Source organism: Miniopterus schreibersii (genome assembly GCF_964146895.1).
Source record: "Miniopterus schreibersii genome assembly, chromosome: 4".
NCBI lineage: Eukaryota > Metazoa > Chordata > Mammalia > Chiroptera > Miniopteridae > Miniopterus > Miniopterus schreibersii.
In genome coordinates this window covers 5,607,141-5,632,168 of record NC_138105.1, presented here as the reverse complement: position 1 = coordinate 5,632,168, position 25,028 = coordinate 5,607,141, and the positions used below count along the sequence as shown (strand labels likewise).

At 55.6% G+C, this 25,028-nt stretch overlaps 1 protein-coding gene across 1 annotated transcript; it reads left to right on the top strand.

The window, feature by feature from the left end:
* Positions 1 to 4,833: 4,833 nt before the first annotated feature.
* NEUROG2 (neurogenin 2) lies at positions 4,834 to 5,574 on the top strand (the record flags this gene model as incomplete). Its single annotated transcript, XM_081134015.1, has 1 exon — positions 4,834 to 5,574. One exon carries the CDS (start codon positions 4,834 to 4,836, stop codon positions 5,572 to 5,574), a length of 741 nt encoding a protein of 246 aa, XP_080990141.1.
* Between the last annotated feature and the right edge of the window lie 19,454 nt (positions 5,575 to 25,028).

The window sequence follows — 25,028 nt, the reverse complement described above, 5'->3', positions numbered from 1 at the left end:
ACCGGGGCTGTGCGGAGCGAGGGCCCGCCCGCGTCCCCTCTCCCCCGACGGCGACGTCCTCACAGCAAAGGCCTCGGCCCAGGCCGCTGGCGCCCGATCCCGCTGCCGCGGCCCTGGGGAGGCGCCCGGCCCGGGTCCGAGGCGCGGGCCACGCTCCTGGGCCGGGGTGGGGGGGGGAGCCGGGTGCGCAGCGGCGCCCAGGGGACGAGGCGGGGACGCCCGGCTGGGGGTCTGCGGCCCGGGGCGCGGTGTCCCCAACGCGCAGGCGGGACAGGAGGGGAGCGCGGCGCGCGTCCCGGGGCGAAGCCGGGGGCCGGGATCGGACCCGCCGCCTCCGGACAGGCGCCGCGGGCGCGGGCCCCGGCCTGCAGTTCTCCGTGTTTTGGTGGCTGGAGGTGGGTGTGCGGACCCGGAGGCGCCCCCCCGACCCGCAGCCCGGGGACCCGGACCCGCAGGGCGCGGGAGCCGTTGCGTCATCGCAGGAAGGCCCCGGGCCTCTGGTCCTCGCCGCTTGGCCTCGGCCGAGTGTGACGTCAGCGATTACATCACCCTGCCACCACGATGGCATCATCACTCTAACAGGTGTGACGTCAGCGACCGCATCGTCGCACCGGTGGGCGTGACCTTGGCTGTGCGTCACCCACGGCGGGACGCCCCGGGCGCTGGGCGGGTTGGGGGCGACTGACAGGGTCCGCTGCGAGGGGCCCAGGGTCTAAGGGTCTAAGGTGTCCCTTTGGACTGAAGGGGACGCCCTGCCCCCGGCACTGCCCACCCGTCTGCCCTGGGTCACTCACGCAGCGCGGGGTTTTCCACGCGACATTTGTCTGCTCACCACAGGCGGGCTCTGGGGCGGGTGGCGGCCGCTGAGCCCGTCCCGGGCCCTCGGGGGCACATGCCCGTCGGGAGCACGTGGATCAGTCACCCTTTTCATTTGTTTCCAGAAGAGAACACGTTTGGGACCTTTTCCATGGCGGGGGCAACGGGACATCACCCAGACACGTCCCGTCCCGCAGGCCTTCCCCACGCGGGCCCCGTGGGCCCGTCGCCACGTCGCCCAGCACCGGGCGGCCGCCCGAGCGCAGGGAGGAAGGGCCGGGGAGGGAGGCGCGCCGCTGCCGTCCAGGCCCAAAGGGGCTGGTCACCGGACGGGCCTTAGTGACCTCGGGGGGCCGCGCAGACGCTGAGCGCTGACAAAGCAGCCCGGCGGTCCCCCCAGCAGGGGACAGAGGACGTGGAGATTAACGTCCCTGAGTCCGCAGGGCTTTGTCACTCTGGCTGGGCTGCTCATGGCGTTCGTCCCTGGGTCCCTGTCGTATCCCTCCTGTGCTCCCCCGCCAGCCAGTGTCCCGGTGTCCCCTCCACAGGCAAAGGGAGGGCTCCCGTCCCCGTCACACCTGTCACGGGCCTCGGGTGAAACCAGGCGGCCACCTCCGCCCCTGCGGCTCAGCGGGTCGGAACTCGGGCGCCCTGCGGTTTGCGACTGGGGCCTGGCTCTAGGGGATCACTGGGCTTCCTGGAGAAAGCACCCCCAGCACAGGGACCGCGGCCTCACGGCGGTTCGTGAGGTGGGATGTGGATGCAATGTCGCGAGCGGCCCCGCGGCAACACCCGCCCTGGCTCGGCCGGGTCGCCCTGGAGTTCAAGCTGCTTAGAACAGCGGAGACTTTGTGAGGCCGCCTCGCTGTGTCCCGCTCGCACGCAGCCCCGCCCCGAGGCCGCCGAGCGTAAATCAGTGTGTCCCGTTTCTTGATGACTGCCTGCTTTGACCTTTTGTTCCCTGAAAGTGGGATTGCGCAGTGAAAGGGGCTGGGGATGAACAGTTTGACCCTTCAGGACAGTTCACGCGGTGGACCGCAGTGCCCTGGCCACCACCCCCACCGAGGCCATCCCCCCAACGCCCCCACCGCCACGGTTCAGCCCCACTGCATCCGGACAATCTTGTGGACCACACAAGTGCCTCTTGAATTCATTTAAGTTAAAAGAGGCTGGGAAGAGTCCAGCTGAGGACACTGGCATTGGTCACGTCTCGGACAGTCTGACTGCAATCAAATCACTCAGCAAAACTCAGTGAGTTGCTGCTCACAGAATTCTGGGACTGGGGTGAAAGGCTGGCTTTCCCATTGCACTAGATTGTTACACTGTTCTTGGCAGTGTTTCTTCTAAAAAAGAATATTCTTCATAGTGAGAAATATTTCCAGAAGTGTTCTGGTATTAAGCATGATGCTTCTCTTAAAAGCTACAACAGAGACCACCAAGATCCTTAGCCTCGTACTCAAGACGGTCGGACGGTAGTTTGAAGGCCTGCACCTTGCTCGGTCATCTAACACATCACTGCACACACCCAAGGAAGGCCTTACTTCAAAACAGAGTCCTATCAACTCCATGATGTCTGATATTCACATGGAGACTGATTCATGCCACAGTCTGCATAGGTGCACAGCCTTAAGCTTCTTGGCATACCTCTTCTTTTTAAGGAAATTTCTGGAATCAGAAATGTGCAGTTTACCCAAATAATACTTCACTGTAACTGGATGCACCTAACTACGCATTATTAACTTCATGCTCAGCACAGAAGCTTTTGATTTTCACAAAGGAAAACATGGGCCTTTCAGGGCACCATAAAAACATAAAATCTTGGGAGAAGATAAAAACTGGGGGGCGTGTCAAACCCCAATGCTGTTCACAGTCAGCTAAAGGAGTCCCTTGTGTCTCACCAGCCCCGCGCCTCAGGCCAGTGCAGTCTCTGTGCCGCGGTTTCCCCAAGGCTCCGCTGAGCCGCACCCCTGTCACATCCACCCCACACATCCCAGCGAAACCAACATTTTACAACCACCTGTCCAGTCTCTACAATAAATGGTGCTTTTTTCTATTGGCTGCAGTGAGATGGAGACAGGCAAGGTTTACCCCAGTCCCAGCGTTTTTCAGCACATGGAGCATGTCCTTAGAACAGCTCTCCCCTTCTGCTTCCTCCGAATTAACACGAAAATCCCGCACTCACCCCACGCGCCCCTTCAGTCTCTACCCAGCCAGCCAGAGCCGCGGAAGGTTTCCTTCAGGGGCTGTCACGGAGATCCTCGCGGGTAAGCCGGGGCTGATGCGCACAGGTGCCCGGCGAGCCCGGGGCTGCCCTTCCTCCCCCTTGTCTCCCTCCGATCGCAGTCGCCTGTGAGGTCCTGGCCCAGCAGCTTCCTGATGCCCACGGAGGCCCCACGGAGCGCGCGAGGGGCGCTGCCTCCGGAGGCCGAGGGGCTGGCGCGTGGCTCGCTCTTCTCTCTTTTTAAATTTCTGCACTTCTCACAAAAGAAATCAAGCTGTTTCGAAAGGATTCGGAGGGAACTGGGAAAATAATGCTTTTAAACTTAGGAAATTTGTTTTAAAAGGTGGGGGATGCAAAACACAACTATGGAGTGAAGACCGTGGGACTTCTCAAATGACTTCAGGACGGAAGGAAGCCGGGAAGCTGGAGATCCGATCCGGGGGCAGTCTCCCCACGGGACCCCAACTGCTCCCGTTTTACTTCCTGCCTCCCTCCCTGCAGACAGCGCCACACAAACCGAAGCGCGTCGCCCGCCTTCTGAAACAGTCCGTCTCCAACTCCCACAGCGCAGTGGGACGGCGCGCGCGCTGTCGCTGTCGGGCGGCTTTTCAGCGCCGTGCGGTCCAGGCGCTCGCTCGTGGCCGCCGCCGGGGCTCCGCGGGGACAAGCCGGGCCCCCCGCCTCCCCCCGCGCCCCCAGAGCCCCCTGGCTGCCCCTCGCGGCCGCCTGCCCGGGTCGCCCGAAAGGGAGCGTGTCCGGGCCCCGCCCGTCCGTCGCCCGCCGCGGGACAGCCCCTCCACCGGGACCCCGCCACGGCCTGTCCCGCGCTCGCCCTGTTGGTCTCCACCCAACGGCCACGCTGGTCCCCGCGTGCCCACCCGCGCCACCCGCACCCCACTCCTCCCTTAAAATCGCTTTCCGGGGTGCGCTTAAAATCGCTGACCGTCGGTGCGGCTCCCAGGGGCCTCGCCCGGCGGCCCCAGAGCGGCCGCTGTCCGGGGTTCGGACCAGCGTCTGGGGCCTGGGGGTCCCGCGCCCCCCGCCCGGCCCCCGCGGGGCAGCTGAAAGGGGCGCGCCGGGCGCGTGGCTGGGGCCTCGGGGCCGGCGTCGGGATTGGCCGCCGCCCGCGGCCCATTCATCAGCGAGCGGGCGGCACGCTCCGCGCGGCTCCAATCACCCCGCGGCGGGCGGCCCGGCTCCCGGGCCCCGAGCTCCGGCGGGGCCGCGAACCGTGTCCTGCGGATTAGACGGCGGGGGAGGGGCGGGGGAGGGGCGGAGAGACGCGCTGATGGAGACGAGCGGTGAAAGCGACGGGCGGGGCGGCGGGCGACCCGATTGTTTCCCGGGGGGTATATAAGGGGTTTTAAGGAGAGTCGTGTGCCAGACACGCAGCCAGTGAACCACGAGCCGCTTCGCCTTAACGGGAGGGCCCGAGGGTCGCGTGCGGGGAGGCGCTGGCCCGGGGCTGAGTGACAGACGGACACGCACCGCGAGCACCCGCACGAGACCCGCGGGAGGCGCACACGTCCCGCCCAGGCCGAAGGTTTGGCGAACAAACTAAGTAAGTGTCCAGCTCGAAGGGCGGTTCCCGCACCGCTCCCACCGGGTGCGGACGCCCTCGGCCGCGCACACCTTTGTCCCCCGACTCTGCCCTTCCCGGGGGCGCGCAGGACCCCGCGGGGCGCCGGGGCTTTCCTTCCTAACCGGGCTCCTCTCGGGCGCGCACCGCAGAAACACCAGGAGCGTGCCTTCGATTCCGCGTTAACGCCCGTTTGCTCCCCCCCCCCCCCCCCAGGATGTTCGTCAAATCCGAAGCCCTGGAGCTGAAGGAGGCGGACATGCTGGTGCTGCTCGGCTCGGCCTCTCCGGCGGCGCGGACCCCGCCGCGGCCCAGCGCGGAAGGCGGCCCCCGGGACAGGGGCGCGCCGGGCGGGGCGCACCGGCCGCGGGGGGCCCGCCCGGGGACACGGCCGCTGGGTCCGGGGCACCAGTGCCGGCGGCGTCCCTCCAGGGCGCGGGCCGCTTCCCGCGGCGCCCAGACCGCCGAGACCGCGCAGCGCCTCCGGAAGACTCGCCGGCTGAAGGCCAACAACCGCGAGCGCAACCGCATGCACAACCTGAACGCGGCGCTGGACGCGCTGCGCGAGGTGCTGCCCACCTTCCCCGAGGACGCCAAGCTCACCAAGATCGAGACCCTGCGCTTCGCCCACAACTACATCTGGGCGCTCACCGAGACCCTGCGCCTGGCCGACCAGTGCGGCGAGGGCCTGCCCAGCCCGCTGCACCCCAAGGCCGCGCGGCTGAGCCCGGGCGGCGCCCTGGGCAGCGTGGGCGACAGCCTGTCGCCCGCGTCTACGTGGAGCGGCACCGACAGCCCCGCGCCGCCCTCCTCCGCGCCGTCCACCTCGACCTCCCCCTACAGCTGCGCCTTCTCCCCCGCCAGCCCCGCGGGGTCGGACCGGGACTGCTGGCTGCGCGCCCCGCCCGACAAGCGCGGCTGCGCGCCCCGCCGCCCCGTGGTCCGGGAGTGCGCCTAGGCCGCGTGTCCTCCTGCGTCCCCGCCGTCCCGCCGTCGCTGCCGCGCTCCAGGCCTCGCTCCCGGCCTCGCTCCCGGTGCCGACGCCGCGGGAATCGCCGCGCCCTGAACACGGCTCGCGTCCGGGCCTCCGCGCGGTCAGCCGGCCCCCGGGAGGACGGCCTTTATTCAGACGGCGCTGGATTAGGGAAGCTGAGATGGAGCCGATTGTCCAAAGGAGGGTCAAGTGTGCGGAGCGCTTTTTAGGGCTAAAAAGACGCTGGGAAGAGGTGGCGGTGGCGGGTGTGTCCCCACGCCCACCCCGCCCCCTGCTCCGAGGACTCCGCCGTCCCGGCCTCCTGGGGACGCAGTGCGTCCCTCCGTCCCGTCACCTCGGTTTCTGCATAGAGATGTTAATGTCGAGCAGAAAGAAACGCGTCTCAGCATCTGAATGACTTTACTGGTAATAATATTACCCGCAGACTCGCATGCCCGGCATCTGCTGCATTCCCAGTGCCGCCCGCGGGCTGTGGGAATTTCACCCGTCGAACCAAACTTCCCTCCCTGACGCGCACTTTGTTCCGTCTCCCGAGGCCGCACCGCGCCTGCTGTCCCGCCCGCTTTCCTTTTTCTCCCCCATTTGCCATCTGTCTCTTATGATTTATAAGCGAAAAGTTGTTTTGTTAGAGGGCCAGGTTAGAAGTCATTGTGTAATTTGTAGGCTTTGTGCTGACTGAATGCCAGCGTGGAAATCTAGGCTGAACGCCATGAAAGGAAAAACGTGGAGGAGGGGGAGGGGTGCTTCATGCATTATTTATCTTGACCTTTGAGGGGAGAGGGAATTCCCCGTTCCTTCCAGAGCCTGACAATAAATCCACACGCTGAGAACCTGAGCGGCTCCGAGCCACACACGTGCTCCCTTCTATTTATTATAAAGAAAATTTTCCTGGGAAAAGTATGTATTTTTTGTATACTCTACAGAGTTTATTCTAGTATGTATTTACCTCTTGAAAACAACAAGAAAATTGTTGTGATTAAACTATAAATAAAATATCTAATTTTCATAGTATTTTCCTGTAGTATTATAACTTTTTCTTGTGTGGTTTTTAGAAGAATAAGTTGCCTTTTTCTGAAAAATTTTCTGTATCAAATTGAGTGGAGTCCTTGTGTCTTTCACCATCGTTTGTGTGTAGAATTACATTAACCATACGGTCTGAGGAATCGCCAGAAGCTGAGTTATATTTGAAACACTAACACTGAGGGGAGGACGTAACTCTCAGCACAAAGAAAACTGGGTTTTTAAGAAATCAATTTTTGAGCAAACAAGACTAGTAAAAAGGGGGGAATTTACATAATTAAGTCATGATAAGTCATAATTATTCAGAAACCTTGAATTTAAAAACTAGTGAAGGTGAGGTTCTCGGTGGAGTACGTAGAAATTTGCACCCCCGGCCCCCAGCTTCAGTTACCCTCTGCAAGCACCCGGCCTCCCAGTGCTGCAAGTTGCTGACTGTTACAAACTGGTCAGTGTGGCCATGGTCACAAGCTTGTTGGTCTGAAAGCAAATTCCCAGAGGAAAGAAATTATTCAGAGTGAGCGGAAAGAACAGTTCAGCTTTCCAGTCACCTTTGTTAAAATAATTACATAGTCAAAATTTCTTCAAAGAGAAAGCAACAGTGGTTTCCTAATCTCCTGGATACATAACTCTAAACCTTGCACCTCAGTCTCCAAAGCAGAGATAAGTGACCTTTGACTGGCCATGGGTCAAAGATGACCAAGCAAAGGCTGACCACCTTCTAGGTTTCAGCCCCTGGAGGGAGGGTGTCCACCACAACACAAGCTGAAATGCATCACGTTTGCAGAGAAAGTCGGCTGTTGAAGCCCCCCTGCCCCGTAAACTTCCCATCTGCTCCTGGTTTGGGCTACACCCTGCGCTCTGCACAAAGCAACGGCGATTTTTCCTGATGTCTCAGTGAAACTCCTTTCCATCCATATGCAAGTCATTGCGTTTAATATCTTCTATAAGTCATGTTTATCAAAGGAAGAACTGACCCATGGCTGGTCTGGTTTTCATAGCTGGACCTAGGAGAGGCTGTTGGAAAATCCCTCCTAATTTAAAGCTGTGTCAGTCTCAACCAGTCTCATTACCCGACAGGAGGGGAACCCGTCTTTCTCTAGCTCACATTTGCTACTAGTATTGAAAAGCCCAAACTAGCCAGCAAAGCGACTGTGGCCTGAGGGCTTTAACATCACAATTCTAACGCTAAACAATGTTCTGGCGACGGCGCCCTAGGGTGCGTGAGCCTTTTGGAAACTTGAGGAAGAAACAGTTCGCGGCACAGGCCTGTGCCCCCCCCCCCCAGGTGCAGTTACTCCTCCCAGGGAACAGGTGAGGCTACGGGTTTAGGTGGAGAGGCCGGGGTGCGGGGTGGCCCAGTGGCCTCACCGCGGGGCCGAATCCCGCAGCCGCCTCCGAGCCTCTCCTGGACCAGAGCCGCGTCCAGCGGAGCTTGCGGGGAGGTCCCCAGATTCACCCGCAGCGTGTCACGCGTGCGGCCCGTGCGCTGACCCCGACTCGCCGTCGCCATCTGGAGCAGGCCCCGGGACCCTGACTCGGCGCCGCCGTCCTCAGGGCGTCCCTGCCCTTGGGCGTCCAAGAGCGCGTTCGGCCCCTGGGCGCGCGTCCCCCCGCGCGTCCTGCCCCCACCGGTGACAGCTGTGAGCGCGAGGGAAGGGCCGGCTCCCCTCGTGCCAGGGAAGGAGACTGGCCGAGGCCCGACAGCTTTGCCCCGGAGCGGGACCGGCAGCGCGCGCGGCCCGGGCGGTGGCAGCGTCGTCGCCCGACCGTGTCCCCCCGCCCCCGGCGGCGATGAGCCCGTGGGCCCCGCCCCGGCCCCGCTCCCGGCCGCTCGTGGACACGCTTCCTGCGCGGCCCCGAGGCACCTGCAGCGACGGGCGGGTCCTGCTCAGCCCGCGCCCGGCGCGCTTGTTCGTGCCGAGGGTCCGGCCCTCGTTCAGGCCTGTTTCTCCCTCAGCAGGTTTCACGAAAACCCACCCGAGGGCCACCAAGGCGGGGAGAGAGCAGCGAGGCCCCCCCGGAGTTTGCCCCGTCGCCCCGCCGCGCACCCCTCGGGGGCTCTGGGCCGCTTCCCCCGGGGCCGCGTCGCCTCCCCGCCCCCAGCCCACGCTAATGAAGTGAGTCCCGCGCGGGCCCCGGGAGGGCGGGAGGCCGCGAGCGCCGGGCCCGCGGGGCGCCGCAGGGTGTCCGCCCGCCCGAGCCTGCGGCCCCCGGGGGCTCCTGGTGCGACCCGCAGCGCCCTCGCTTCAGCGTAAAAAGGGGGTGTTTGCGCAACCCGGGGGCGCCGGGGCGCCGCCTCCTCTCCCTAAGGCCGCTTCAATGGTTAAGCGTGAGGGGTGTCCCCAGAAGGGGCGGGGGCGGGGCGGGCTGACCCTCGGCCGGGAGCGCCCAGCCCGCCCGAGCGCCGGTGCGTGCGCGTCGGGGCTGCGGGGCCCGGGCCGCCCTCCTGCTCCCTTCCCGGCGGGCTCGTCCCACCCGACGGGGTTGCCCTTCGCCGGCGCCGAGGTGAGCAACTGCGCCCACCCGGGAGCCCCGGTGGTTTCGGAGGGTCCCCGCGGGACGGGACACAGGGCGGCATGGGGCGGCGCGCGGCGGGGCGGCCGTGTCCGGGTGCAGGGGCGCGGGAGGGGCGCGGGGGGGGCGCGGGGGGGGCCGCGGGAGGGGCGCGGGGGCCGCGGGGGGGGCGCGGGGGGGCGCGGGGGGGCGCGGGGGGGGCCGCGGGAGGGGCGCGGGAGGGGGCGCGGGGGGGGCGCGGGGGGGGCGCGGGGGCCGCGGGGGGGGCGCGGGAGGGCCGCGGGGGGGGCGCGGGAGGGGGCGCGGGGGGGCGCGGGGGGGTCGCGGGAGGGCCACGCGAGCGCCAAGGGGACTGGCCGACTGGGCCTTCGGCGGGACGCGCTCAGGGCCCGACAGGCGCCGCCCCGCGAGGCGGGGACCGCGCGGGCTCCTCCCCCGGCCTCGCGCTCACCGTCCGAGGCTGCGGCTGGGGCACCCGCGTCCTTGCTCCCGGCGTCTCCCAAAAGTCTGTTCCCGAAGAGCCGGGACGTGGCGTCGGACCGCCCGCGCGAGCGCGCTGCCCGCTGGCTGGATCCTGCCGGCGGTGGGCGCTGCGGGCACAGGGACTCCGGGGACCGACGGGACCAGTTTCCGTCCCAAGGACGGGCGCCCAGGGCAGGCGGCGGGCCGAGGGCCGCGTGTCCGCCCTGCGCCGGCGCTGCGCCCGCTGCTCCCCGCGCTCCCGGGCCCCTCAGGACGGGCTCGCCTGGGGGCGCCTGGAGGCCTTAAGCAACGGAGCAAGGACCAAGGCCTTCCACGTGTTTTATCTGACGGAAAACAGCTGAGGGAAAGCGCTCAGCTCCATGTAGGATGGAGACAGGAACCCTCCAAATAAGCAGCGACCCAGAGCCGGTTCCCATGGCAGCAGGTCGCAATGAAGCCTAATTCCTGTGACAAAGGGGTCATCTTCCTTTTCAAGTGCGCTTGGGTCGCTCTGACATTGTGTTTCCCAACAGGCTTCTGTCGGGCGTGGGCAGCCCGGTGGGTCTGGGCACTGTCTTGCCTCCCAGGTAGAAGAGGGCAGAGGGGAGCCAGGCCCGAAAGCCATCATCGCTTCTTGCGGGACACAAATCCTGCTGTTCATTGAAACAGTTTTAAAATGAGGGCTCCTGAGAGAACTTTAATTTGATTTTGTATTTTTTCAATCTTTTCTACTGAAACCACGTGCAAACCAATACAAGAAGATTGATCCATCGCAAGGATATGACTGTTTTCTTGCCTTAGTTTCCAGATATTTCTGGAAAAGAAATCTGATGAGGTAAACCTTAAACAGGCCTGTGAAATCATGTGGAGGGAAATCTAACCATGAACTTCAGACAAGTATTAACCCATTAATACTTCTCTCATATCACTGTGTCCAGAACGGTCACGCATGTTTTTTGAATCAAAGTTATCTAGACCAAAATATTTTTCTTGACTCTCACAATTCCATGGTGGCAGCTTAGAGGCAGACAAGAAAGAAAACATGGCTTTGCTGGCAGGGCAGTGAGTCCTGGGCTCAGCCTGCATTTCTCTTGGGTCACAGGAGGAGGGCTCATTTCCACAGCCACCGGGCCTAGCCCGGGCTCTCCTCCCGGTGCTCGCGGTCTCTGCCCTGGACACTCCTGCCCTCGCTGGTAGGCCCGCAGGTCTATCTTAGTCTGGGAGGTACCAGAAAAAGTGGAGTGAGAAATGAGTTTTACTTCTCTGTGAGCAGATAATTTTAAAAGGGTTTCAGTTCTGCTTGAGTGGAGGTGTTTGGGAATCTTAGCCGATTCTGCTCTCCTACTGTGGGGAGGGCTTTCTAGACTTCCTAGGGTTTTTTCAGAGCACGGTGGTTCTGAATTGCAGAAGCTTCATCTGAGCTGCTGAAGGCGCTGGCCAGGGGTGCCCACCTCGCTGCCAGGCCACTCTGCGTCTCTGGGACGCTCAGCCTTCCGCCGCAGCTCCTGTAAGGTGGTGGTGGTGACGACAGGCTGTGAAGCAGGCGGCAGCCGCCCCGCGGGACAGCTCCTGGTCCTCGCCCTCTTGTGCTGTACTTCTGTGTGTTCCCCCCACAAAGGAGACTGATGTTCAGTTTTCTTCAGTAGCTCTTTCCTACCCCAGCAAAATAAGGGAAGTTACAAGATGTTTGGCAAGGAGCATTCATAAACATTAGGCCTTGCAACTCTTTTGTATTCATGGCACACTTCTGAATTTTAGCAGCTTTGTCAGCATGTTATAAGGGATTAGGAGTCTCTGGGAAAAATCAAACAAGGTGGCTATGGTCCCACCACACGGGACCCTCACTGTGTCTCCCAGAGTCTATAACGTTGGCAGCTATGGGCAGCTGTCCTTTGGCCTGGAGTCACTGTGTGAGTAGAACATGTTTTGTCCTGACAGTGCCCTGCCCCCCAAGGCGATAGTCATGCCTGTTCCAGGAGCCGTGCTTTCACCGTTACTATCTGCACACTTCTCTGCAACTCTTACTCAGAGCCTGCCACTGAATTTCATCGCACCTGCCTGTTGTGGAGACATCTCCAGTCTCCCCCAGTATCTGAGGCTCTCCCCACTGGGCATGCGCAGGCCTCACAGCCAGAGCATCGCCGCTGCCTGGGCTTCTGAGTGGCCTGTGAGGAGCAGTGGTCCTGGGAGACGCCCAGCTCACCCCGCATGGGTGCTGCCCAAGGGAGAAAAAACTTGAGTCAAAAGCCATTATGATAAGATGATCGTCAGTGCATAAGATCATGCTCAAATTAACGTAGATATGTATTTATCTGAGGACTGTGCAACTTATTTGTAGCAGAAAAAGTCTTATAACTGATCAAAATTTAGTGCATCACCTCTGAAAAGCTTGAAGACCCTGTTGTAAGAGGCATTAAAAAAAAATTTTTTTTTGCTCTGCAATAAAACTTTAATGCCTTGAAGTCTATACCCATCCTAAAGGTGATTTGTAAAAAATCATGGTAATTATTTTGAAGTTTACATTCATTAGTATTAAGTATATTCACATGGTTGTGCGACCATCTCCAGAAGTTTTTGTCTCGCAAAACTGGAACCCGGCCTGTCAGACAACCACCTCTCCCCGCACCGGCTCGGCCGCCGTGTGCTGGCTCCTGTGAATTTCACTACCTCACACACCTCATGTAATAACAGGCACTTTATTTTTAAAGCGGGCACTGTCCCTATCCCCATTTTTCTCTATGTCAACAATAGATGGAAAAACCAAACCTTTAGTTGCCTTCTAGAACTGTCTTTAGAAGTGGAAGCTGGGGGCTCGAGGCAGCAGCCAGCTGTCCCTCCCCAGGCTGACATTAACCTGACGTCTGCGCCCTGCTGGGCACTTGAATCCAGTCTCGCTTCCCATTCACCACTGAGCTAAAGCTCATCGTTTTAGGAGGGGAAGAAAAGCAAACTTTAAAAAAGATTTTAAAAACGTTTAAAAAGCATTTAAAGCTGCTTTCAGACAGGACGACCATTTCTGTTATTCAGAGACTCTGCTCCCTCCTCTCCCTCAGCGGTGAGGTGTCTCTGATCTGGGCATCGCCCCTCTATATACACATCACACAAGTAATTTAAAATTGCCCTTCTTGGGGGGAAACAGATTAAGTCTCAGCTCCCCATGAATAGCTCTGCTCTCTCCTTTTTAATAAAGAAGAGTTAGACTGGACTGGTGCCGATGGCATATTTACCTTCATGAGCTGAAAAAAAAAGAAAAGAAAAAAAGTTAATTACTGCTCGGAGCAAGTTAGCCTGGCTGTCCTGAGCTGTCTTTTATTACTTGCCCCCTTCATTAATTTCCCTCCCTGGGTTTGCTTCTAATAGCTGCCTGGTCTCGCAGGCAGCTCAAAGCCGCATCTGTGCCATTGAGCAGAAAAGCAGGAGCCTGGCCAAGGGGGTGGGGACGGGTGCGGGAGACGCTGTTTACAAATCAACCCCTATTAACATGAGTCTGGTTCGTGAGGGGCTCCGGCAGCCTGCGTGGCCCTTTGGAGTTTACTCACTCCTGGGAACCAGGATCTCCCGACATCGGTCAGAAGGGTACCTTTTCTGGAAGGCTGGGGACTGCCGCTCTGACACTAACCTTCATGAAATGTTACAGAAGTACTGGCCTCTCAGCGAGGAGGTTTGATTTTCCCCGTGGAAGGCAGAGACTTTAAGGAGCCAAATTAGAAAGTGACCTTTTCCTTTATAAACATTTAGCTGTTTTTAGTTAGTTAGTGGCAGTGTATTGAGTACACATGTGACTTTTCACTCGCTGCAGCTGTGACGTAGCTGCCTCATTTTCCTGACACTTGTCACCGTCTTGTTGGCTTTGCTCCCATCGGATCCCTTTCAGAAGCTCGGCTCCAGCTGTGCCCCGCTACCAGCATCTGCAACAGGGCCTCCCACACGGGAGGAGCCCCGCGTGCAGTGGTCGACTCAGTGCGGTGAATGAGGAAACTTACAGACAAAGGACAGTTGGTTCTAAACTCCTATTTATGTGCTTACTGTGAAGGCTCCTCTCAATGGCCCGTTTGTTTAAATGCTACCCCTCCCCCAACTTTGTCATCAATGGGTGTGGTCACCAAGGGTCATTAGCTCATCCTTTCAGGCTGCACCTAGGATTTTCCAAAGCTGAGAAAAGCAAACTTCGGTAATACTGTGAGGTAGGGTTAGGGTTTGGGGCATAACATACACAAGCACAGTCGCTTGAATGGATTAAGAAGCAAGAGTAACGCCTTTTCCCAGCGTTGTAGTAGACTTGAGCGTCAGTTCACATTGCTCTTTCATGATAAACAGGACAGTTAAATTTGAGTGCTCGGAGTATTGCGTGCCTGGGCTTGGGAATCGGTCAGCTTGGGTTCAAACCCCTCCTCTAATATTTATAAGCCGAGTGATCTCAGTACCTTAATTTTGGCCCTAGTTTTCTATTTCTAAATAGAGTTAAGTGAACTAATACATGCAGTGTGCTTGGTACATAGTAAGTCCTGATAAATGGCTGCTAGTTATTATTTTCTTGAAATAGGTGAGTACCAAGTACACAAGATATTTTAAGTATAAAAATTTTACAAGCCTGCCCGGCCGGGCGTGACTCAGCAGTTGAGCGTCAACCTAGGATCCAGGAGATCAGGGTTTGATTCCCAGTCAGGGCACATGCCTGGGTTGTGGGCTTGATCAATGACTCTCTCATCATTGATGTTTCTCTCTCTCTCTCCCTCTCCTTTCCTCTCTCTGAAGTCAATAAAGATATATTTAAAAAAAAAAATTTACAAGCCTTAAAATTTTAGGTATTTTAAAAATAAAAATGACATGAGTTCTATTGAAATATCAAAGAAAAACCTAGATTAGTAGAAATCATAATCATTGTAACTACCATTAACTTTCTAGTGGCATTATTTATACTTAATAACTATAGTTAATGTAAGTCTTTAGGGAGGTGAAATAAAATACTTTATCCTTTGATAACAGTGTATTATAGAGCAAGAGAGGAGCATCTGTGGTGTGGTTTTGAAGAGATGATTTCAAAAACCAGAAAGCATATGCCCTTTGAACCAGAAATTCCATTTTTAGGAGGTTATTCTACAGACTCTCTCTCACTCTCTGTCTTTACACTCATACGGATGTTTGTTATAGTGTTGCTTATAAATTAAAGTGTTTGGAAATCAATCTTAATGTTCGTCCGTGAAATGAGGCACGTCACAGTCAGGTGGTGGATACTGTACAGTGGAAGAGAAGGAGCCTTGGCAAGTGGGCTGACCCGGTAGGGTGAGCCCACCTCATCTCCACCGCTGATTCCGCTGATGAAACCCTGGCTGTCCCACTGTCCCCAAACTTAGCTGATCATCAGAATCACTTGTGTTCTATTTTATAGATTCCCAACCCCTTCCCCAGAATTACAGGATGAGAGTGTTTGAAGCTAGAGCCTAGAATCTGTATTTTTAAAAACTGAAATGGTCCTGATGCAGCTGGCTTGGTGCCAGTCCTGGGGTGGGCACGGGGGACCCATGGTGTAAGACGTGAGGACAGTGTGGAGGATCCTCTGTCTCCAGGTGGCTTTGGTTAAAATACACGGATATAATTTGGGAGGGCTGTATTAGCTACAGTAATGCTCCCCACTTACATTATTTCCTGGAAAGTTTACCTTGGGCAAAATTGGGAAGAGGTAAATTGCCCACAGTGTTTTAATAAATAAAAATACAAAGTTGTGGGACATTATGTATGTAATCACTCAATTTTAATAAAAGTGTCAACATAATCGTTTTGCGGGGTTGGGTCTTTGCCTCGGCATTGATGGCTGCTGACTGACCAGGGTGCTGGGTGCTGAAGGCTGGGCAGCTGTTTCGTAAATACGACAACAGTGGAGTTGGCTGCACTGACTGACCTGTCCTTTCACACAGCCCCCTGCTGCCTGGGATGCTGTTTGATGGCAGTTTACTCAGAGTTTCTTTCAGAATTAGAGGCGGCCCTCTCAAGCCCTGAGCTGCTCCATCAACTAAGCTGACATAATACTCTAGATCCCTTGATGTCATTTCAACAGTCTTCACGGCATCTTCACCAGGAGTGGATTCCCTCTCAAGAAACCACTTGCTTGGCTCGTCCATAAGCAGCAGCCCCTGGTCCATGAGCGGCAGCCCCTGGTCCATGAGCGGCAGCCCCTGGTCCATGAGCGGCAGCCCCTGGTCCAGAAGCAGCAGCTCCTCACCATGAGCGGCAGCCCCTGGTCCATGAGCGGCAGCCCCTGGTCCATGAGCGGCAGCCCCTGGTCCATGAGCGGCAGCCCCTGGTCTATAAGCAGCAGCCCCTGGTCCATAAGCAGCAGCCCCTGGTCCATAAGCAGCAGCCCCTGGTCCATGAGCGGCAGCCCCTGGTCCATGAGCGGCAGCCCCTGGTCCATAAGCAGCAGCCCCTGGTCCATGAGCGGCAGCCCCTGGTCCATGAGCGGCAGCCCCTGGTCCATGAGCGGCAGCCCCTGGTCTATAAGCGGCAGCCCCTGGTCCATGAGCGGCAGCCCCTGGTCCATGAGCGGCAGCCCCTGGTCCATGAGCGGCAGCCCCTGGTCCATGAGCGGCAGCCCCTGGTCCATGAGCGGCAGCCCCTGGTCCATGAGCGGCAGCCCCTGGTCCATGAGCGGCAGCCCCTGGTCCAGAAGCAGCAGCTCCTCACCATGAGCTTGCAGCAACTCAGCCGCATCTTCAGGCTCCACTTCTCCAGTTCTCCTGCTGTTTCCACCACATCTGCAGTTACTTCCTCCACTGAGGTCTTGAATCCCTCCCTCCAAGTCAGCCGTGAGGGCTGGAATCGCCTTCTCCAAACTCCGGCTAAGTTGGTAGGTTGACCTTGTCCCATGCATCATGAATGTTCTAAGTCGCATCTAGAATGGCGGGTCCTTCCAAAGGTTTTCAGTTACTTTGCCCAGACCCATCAGAGGAATCACCACCTAAGGCAGCTGTAGCCCTACAAAATGTATTTACTAAATAATAAGACTTGCAAGTCAAAATTACTCCATAATCCATGGGCTGCAGAGTGGGCGTTGCGTTCACGGGCATGGAAACAGCACTCATCTCATTGCCCGTCTCCGCCCGAGCCCTGGGTGCCAGGCACGCTGTCGGGGAGCAGTGGCATTTTGAAAGGAACCCTTTTCTCTGAGCGGCAGATCTCAACAGTGGGCATGAAATGTTCAGTAACCGTGTTGTCGATGGAGGTGGCAGGATCCAGGCTTTGCTGTTCCGTTCACAGAGCACAGGCGGAGGAGATTTAGCATAAATTCGTAGGGCCCTGGGGTTTCCAGATGGTCACTGAGCACTGGCTTCAGCTTAGCCACCAGCTCATTAGCCCCTGACGGGACAGCCAGTCTGTCCTCTGAGGCTCTGAGGCAGGCACTGACTCCTCTCTGGCCATGAGGGTCCCCGACGGCACCTTCCTCCAGCACGAGGCTGTTCAGTCTCCGTGGAAACCTGTTTCGGCCACACTGAGAGCAGCCCCGTCATTAATCACCTCAGCTGACCTTCTGGCCGATGCCCGCGGCTCCTACCTCAGCACCTCGGCAAATAACAAACAAAAAACCTGTCCACCCGGGAGCTGACCCGTTCTCCACGCTCCGCACCTCCTCAGCACCTCCACGCCTTTACGCTGCGGACACGGCTTCTCCCCCAGACCCTCCCCAGTCACCCTCCGCCAGCTTCAGGCTTTTCTTCTGCAGCTTCCTCACCTGTCTTTCTAATTCTTTTAGGGTGTTACCTCCCATTAGCCTTCTTTTAACCCTTGGGTGGTGGTAATAAAGAATTATTCTGAGATTAAGAAAAAAGAAACAGGACACGAGGGCAGCGTTTGGTGACAGGAAGTTTAGGCGCCTGTTTTACTTATGTGTTGTGCCTGAAATTTCAGTAACATGGATCTGCTCTGGCAGAAGGAGGAGCCACACTCTTTAATCCACGAAACTTGAAAAACACCCTTTTTAGTGCATTTAAAAACACCTGGTTTCTGAGCCAAGATCAATAATAGGCCTTCTTTATCTCTTTTTTAAAATAGTCTGTGCTTTATCTGAAGCACATTATGTGTAGGTTAGCAACATGTATCGATCATTTTAAAAATGAGATTGCGAACACATTTTGGCCACAGAGGCGTCGAGCACCCTCGGGATGGTGCCTGGTCACTGAAGGCCCCGAAGATGGTGTCGCCTTCTCCAGACTTCTCAGGTTTGCAGACCATGAAACAACCAGGAAACCCAACATCAGTACAACACTAGGAAGCATTATTTTTTACCAGTTTTAATTTGTGTACCCCAAATTGTTTAATTTCTTAATTAAATAAGCAGTAAAATAAAAATCATAGAAAACAAGAGGTGACTGGATATCCCTAAACAATGAAGCACGAAAGCATTTTTACTTTTTTCTCCAGACAAAAAAAAACCCAAAACAAATAACAAACAAACAAAAAACCTGCTCGGGAGGAGCTAATCCATTCTCCACACGCATTATCATTGAGATGAGTCTTTTGAAAAACAAAGCTGTGGGCAGAGCTTTCTCCAGTGTCTCAGAGCCTTTTCTTACATGATTCTACAAATAAAGAGGACCCTCTGGATCTAATTAAGAGATTTTTCACCTGCCATCATTCACTCACTCGGTTCACAGACATTTATGAGCACGTGCGGTGTGGAAGGCACCGTGTTCAACACTGTGCTACACCACGAGTTACGCACAGTGGGCGATCAGAAACCTGCTCTCTCAGGTAATCTTGTGATTTTTAATGATTTAATTCTTTCATTCAACAAGGCCCTGCTAACAACCAGGTGCTGGCTGGCCCTGGGCTCTCCTCTCCGCGCTCACACCCTAGCGGGGAGGCAGGTACATAAACAAGGGCCTGCTGTGCAACTGAGGTCCCACCACAAAGGTCTGTGACGGTGTGATGAAGCCTCTGTGGATGAGCGTGTGCATGTGTGCACGTATGTGTGCATAGCATGTACATGCATGTGTGTGCACGTGCATGAGTGTGCGAGTGTGTGAGTGTGCATGTTACTAGCGGAAAGGTCAAAGGGGGTGACACTTGGGCTGAGTCCTGAGGAGAGCGAGAGCTCCCAGGAGAGGCGGGAGGGTTCTCCAGGCAGAGGGAGGAGGCTCAGGAGGCGCCACCGCGGGACTGCGGTCAGGGGAGGCTGCGGGGTGTGGGCCACCTGGACGCGAGGCTGGAGGGACAGACAATGAGAGGGCCCTGTCTTAGTGTTACTTAGGTTGAACCCTGTGAACTTGCCAATATTAGACTATTTTGACTTAAAAAATAGCAAATTGATATTGTTTAAGTATTCAAGATGACACCATAAGAGTAGTGTCAGTAAACAATCACATGAGCAGAATCTGCGACGTTGTTGCTGTGACTGTCCGCGTTCCCACTCCCCACCCCGGTCAGGAATCACTCCTCCCGCGACCGAGGCTGCTCCCTGGGACGGGGACGCGCCAGCTTACGTGCAGGTCAGTAGTCTTGGCCACCAAAAGGAGTGCGAGTGAGAGCGGGAGACGAATCCTGTGGGATCACCTTGGGGAAAGAGGTTGTCCTTCGCTGACCCACGTGCCAGCCGCGCGCTGCGTCCTCTGCTGGGCCACTGAGCCTGTCAGCACCCCGGGTATGTGCTGTTACTCCCTTTGGCACCTGGGGGGCCAGGCTCTGGGCACCAGGTGCCACTCTTCTGTTATGCTCAGGGGCATCCCTGTGATTTTCCAGAGGCCTGACCAGGGTGATGGCAGCTAGAGCCAGAAGGGACGTGACCGCGAGCTGATGGTTAGAGGTCATTGCCTAGAGGAGGCGAGACCAGAAGCCGGGTGCAGCCCCACAAGTCACTTCAGGGTCAGACATCCTTGCTTTGCTTTTTTTTTTGCTTTTCAATTTTAACTTTTTTGGCCTTAAGGAGGTGGGGGGGGGAGTGTATTCAGGAAGCAGGTTGGCGGTGACACAGGAGACAGCGAGCAGGGCACCCCTTCCTCTCTGCCTCCGGGCAGCCTGCCAGCCGCTCTCTAATCCACGCTGGGTTTACAGCCACACGAGCAGAGCACATGCTTAGAAGAGCCCTTCCCATCAGCAGCTACATAAAACTGTGTGCACAACCCATGGCGAAGACATTTTCTTTTATTTGTTCCCCTAAAATGTGCATAGAAAGCGATATGAACCAAGAAGCCACAGCAGGTGGGTAAGTGAGGCACTGCGGCACCGCGGGCGTCGGTGCAGCCGAGGCGCCGCTGTTCCGGGGACCTTGCATCTCGACGCCACCAGCACACACGGTGATCCCGGTGGGCCGTGCCTGGGAGGCCCAAGCCGTCCACGACACAGGGTCATCTATTGTCTAAGTGGCTGATTCAGGAAACCAGCTTTCGGCCATGCCTGTCTGTCTGTCTTGCTCTCCTCCCTCCCCCCCCCTTCCTTCCAACTTTATTCAACAATCAGAGGTTGGCTCTCACCCCCGTTCCCTGTTTGTAGGTTTTGAAAGAGGCGGCAGGTGTGCAGCCAGCCAGGCACAGAGCCTGTTGGTGACTCTTCACCCGCATTGTGTTTTCTGGACAAGGTGGGACATTCCTGACAGCCTTGGCCCAGACGGCGCTGCTGAGCCTGCGCACACCTGGCGGCCTGTCTCCTTCGTGGCTGGTTCTGGGTCTCTCCGGGTGCCTGAGGGGTGCATGTGTGAATGTCGATGGTGTATCTCAGGTCACTTCGCTGAGGGCAGAACCACACTTCCTCTCACTACCCTTCTCTGTGGGGCCAGGTGGGAAAGGCCGGTGTGTCTTTTCATTTGTTCCTTCTGTCCCACATACTGATGGGAGGGTCAGTTCTACTTAAAGTTGTGGACAGTGACCTTTACAACTGAGAAGCAGCCATTCACAGTCTGGATTTCTTTTTCTATTGTATCTTTTAGTGTCAAAAACCCAGGCCCTACATTTGTGCCTCTAATGCATGGAAACATTTCTCCTGTATGAAAGGTCCCTGTAGATGACTCCTACTGCAGGAGCAACCACTCTGATTTGCATTGACTTTCAATGATATTTCCTGCAAGGGCCTAAATGCAGTTTCCCTTATCTAAGAATATGAAAGTTTGTAGACATTAGTTTACTTTGCAGTTGGTCAGATATGACTGACCTTGGTCTGACACACTTTCATAGTGCTCTCCCATTGAGGAAACCAGGAGTAACTGAAAATACACTGTGGGACTTCCTGGATATGTAATTTCCATTTTAAAAATACCAAATTGAAACATGCTTAGATGTTAAGTGTATTAGATAAAATTACATAGAGAATCAACATTACAAATTAAAATTGAGTTCCATAAGAATGCAAAATCAAACACAGCAATAAAATACATATAGCTACTTAAACGTTTAAGCTTATCCATTAAAAAGGAGTTTAAAAGTTATGTTTCCTATCACTGTTGTTAAGAAATTATCACAAACTTGTTGGCTTAAACAACACAAATGTGATTTCTTACACTTCTGGAGTCCAGAAGTCCTAAAGCAGTCTCTCTGGGCGAATGGCAAAGCTCTTCCTCGGGAGAGCTCTGAGGGGAGAGCCTCCTGTCTTTTCTGGCTCCGAGCACTGCATCGCTTACGTTCTCTGGCTTGCCCAGTCCTCCGTCTTCAGAGCCAGTGGTGTTACAGCTTCAAGTCTCTCCCTGAGTCTGTTTTCCCATCTACCCGTCTCTCTAATCAGCTGCCCCCCTCTGATGAGCATCCCTGTGATTACATCAGTACTACTATATAATCCAGAATAGATCTCTCATTTCAAGGCCCTTGATTTAATCACACAGTCTGGATTTTTTACAAGTTTCCTCAAAACACACACACGTGGGTGTATATTCTTAAAGGCTACTCTTTTGCACTTAGACTTAGGTGCCTGTGGCTCTCTTTTCATAAGACACATACAACACTGTTGAAAGAGGAAACGACCCCAGGGTTAGTTTGCAGGGATGAAGGGCACCCACTTTCAGCAGCGTGGAACACAGAATTCCTTTCAGAACACGCCAGCCTAGCAGGCCTCTTCTTGTCCAGACTTTTCAGAAATGGTTCCTGAAAACAATGCTTTCTTGATGGATGGGTTGACTTTTAGATCTTGTAAAACATTTCTTTTCTTCTAGGGTCTCTTCAGTTTATATTTCAGTGTTTGAGACCCATTCTGGCTGGTCCCAGTTCTGGGCACAGCATTTTGGGGACATCTTCAAAAACAGTCAAGGAAGTAAAACAGTTGACATCCATCCAACAACCAAGCACTCAATTTACATCGACCTGCATTTTCATTCATTTTTAAAGTTGGTGGTGACAAGGACTGGAGCTCTCCTGGCATCCGGGCAGTTGGAACTGTCTCCTAATCAGCAGCTGCTATTTATTCACAAGCAATAAGACTTACCCACGTGGGAGGGACTGACGTGTTTTTGATAATTTCCCTCCTCGAGTTGAAAGTAATGAAAGCTGATACTGGGCAGTGCAGATTTAGAGAAGCCAAGTTTAATTCACCTTGATATGAGAGTCTGTCATCTAGAGAGGCTCAGGAATAATGTTTGTTTGTTGCGTGTGTCCTTGCTCAGCTCCGACGGTGCCCAGGCCACGCTGCCACAACGTGGGGCTGTGAGGAGGCCGGAGGGTGAGTGGCCAGTTTGGGGGAGGTTGTGAGGCCACCCTGACTCTGATGCTCTCTCTAATATTCAGCTCACTCAGGTCATGTTCTTTGGTGCTTGTCTGAAAGCCCTAGGACTTTGATATTTTAAATTTCCTTTGTCAGAACGATTTATACCTTTGAATCTTTGGACAAGGCTCCCGGGCTCCATTGCCCTTCACCTTTATGCCCATTGAAGGGTCTCCCTGAGGCATCTGTGGTGGGCAAACAGGCCGACCACTCAGATGGGGCCCGCATGCTGGCCAGGCCGGCCCGGCTGCCGCCAAAACGCGCCCTGGAGGCCGGGGAAGCGCGCAGCTGGCGGCGGCTCCCTGCGCGTCCCGGGCCGGCGGGCAGGTGGCTCGGGGCTCTTGCCCTTAGCCCAAGGGAACACTGCGCACGGTCCAGGTGCTGCCCCAGACGATGTTCCCGACTGAAAGCAGTCGTGATGGGTCTTCTGTTATTTGGAAAAGACCATGTCGAATGTCTCACAAAAGTGTTCAAACAGTCCCTCTGCTTTTTGGTGATTTGTTTAGGAAACGAAGGTGTCAGCCGGGGCAGAGAACTCGCACGAAGTCCACTGCTCACTTACTGTCCCAGGACAGTTACAGAGCAGGGAGCCACGGACAGATGAGTGACGTTTAAACATTTAGTTAAAAGTAACAAAACAGGGCATTCTTTGACTCTAAATCCCTTTGACTAGAAAATGGTCTGTACTTGAAGAGAGAATTTGGTGTGAAAATACGCACAAACTGTACACGAGGAAGACATTTCTAATAACAGGGCTGCCTAAAATTCACCAGAGCCCTCAGGAATCACAGCTCTCTCCTTAGCCTGTGTCATTTCCAGTGTGCTGTCTAAATGGCAAAACACAAATTAAACTTTAAAGTTATTTTAAGTTTTAAAAAATATTTAATTAGAAAGATATTTTTCTTACATTAATTTTAATTAATGCACTTAATATAAAATTAAACCCTACATGCTTATTTTTCTTCTTGCTTTTGAAAATAATTTCTAAAAACAAATGTAGCACAGTTATGGATTCAATTATTTGAAAAATACTATTTTTTGTAACATGATAAACACTTGTTTCAGCTTAGTAAATTAAGAGCTAAATCCCAGCCTTCCCCTGTGAGCTCATTTCCATATGCGATTCATTTAAAATTTTATTCCTGTGGGGACCACACCATGGACAAGCATGTCGATAACTTGACACTGTAGCTGCAGGATTTCCCACCTGCCCTCAGGGAGCGACATGCCCGGGGCAGGGCTGCTCATGTGTCTCACCCCGTTTCCATCACTTGCGGAGGCAGCCGGACAATAGCTCGGTGCCCATCTCTGGTGACAAACTCGGCACCTCACATGGCAGAGGCACCTCCCCTTCAGGCGGATGCTGCTTTGTAGTGTCGTCTGCAGGGAAGGTGTGTAGATGGAAGGTAATATTCTGGGTCTTTTTTCCTGTTAAATTCTGTTTTCCACCATTTTCACTGACTGCAAGGGGCACAATTGAGTGGGCCACACAACAAGATAACCTTCTTAATCCTCGCAGCATGCGGGCGATGGCATCGTTTTAATCTGCAGAACACGGGCTCATCCTGTCCCATGCTGATTTGACTTTTCTATGAGAAAGTGGCTCCCTGTCCAATGATGGATGGTGGTTCTCTCTAAACAACAGTCAAGATGGTGAATGCCCCGGGGTGACAGACAGCGTGCAGTGGGAACGGGGCAGATCCGACGGCCGTTCAAGGTCACCTGACAAAGCCACCGCTCGAGAAAGGATTATTCACACTCGCGTTACGGGCGTGAAAGCGAGTCTCCCTGGGCAGCTGCAAGGCCGGGGCACGCGGGCGGCTCCGCCCCGTCATAAAGAGATTTACTTTTCTCTCCTCTCCCTTGCCCCTTGCACTTCACTCCCAGTTTGAACTGAATGCAGAAGACGTCTGTATGTCCAGACACCAGACGACAGGGCGAGAATCATCCTCAGCAGCAGCAGTGCCGAATTAACCAAAGCCTCGTGTCTGAAGGGACAAAAGCTGAGTCTCCTCGAGTGTAACTACTCCCAAAGCTCAGCCTTTTGAATAGTGTCATTTCACAACTCTACATGCAAAAGATTAAAATATAAATTATTTATTTAGTTCAATTTAGAAAAATGATAGTGGAGTTTTTCTAAAAATTTCTTGGAAATTCCCCAGTATCCATGCATTTTGCTGTGAGAAATAAACATTGAAGAATAGGGGAGGAAGTTTAAAAAGACTAAGATATCACTTCACTAATTTTATCAAATACCCAGATCCCCTTAGAAATGCATCACTGTCCCCCAAATGCTATGTACCACTGGTCCACCGCCCAGGCTCAGGGGTGGGCTGACTGAGGGGTGAGAAGCCTCAGCGGCGGCCTCCGCTCTCCGATCCTCCAGCCGCGCTGACTGTGCCCAGGCCGTCACGTCGATGGGGCTCCTAGTTCTGTCGCCCGTCTGTCTCCGGCTGGGATTCTTCTACAGCGCTCCACAGGAAGAAGAGACTCCTGTTTCCCCTTCACTCCCGCGCATCAGCGCCCCAGCTCTCTGACGCCAGGCCCGTGGGTTTCCCACAGCAGCCGCCTCCTGACCCTGGCTGTCCTGGAATGCCTGTCCGTGCCGCACTCCACCTGAGTCAACAACAGACTCGCAGGACAGGGGCCCCAGTGCAGACGCCAGCTCCCAGGCTGCCGCCTGCGCTTCTCACCGAAAGGCTGTGGCTGGGGCTCCCACGGCTCCCTCCGTGGGCTTGATAATATGCTAG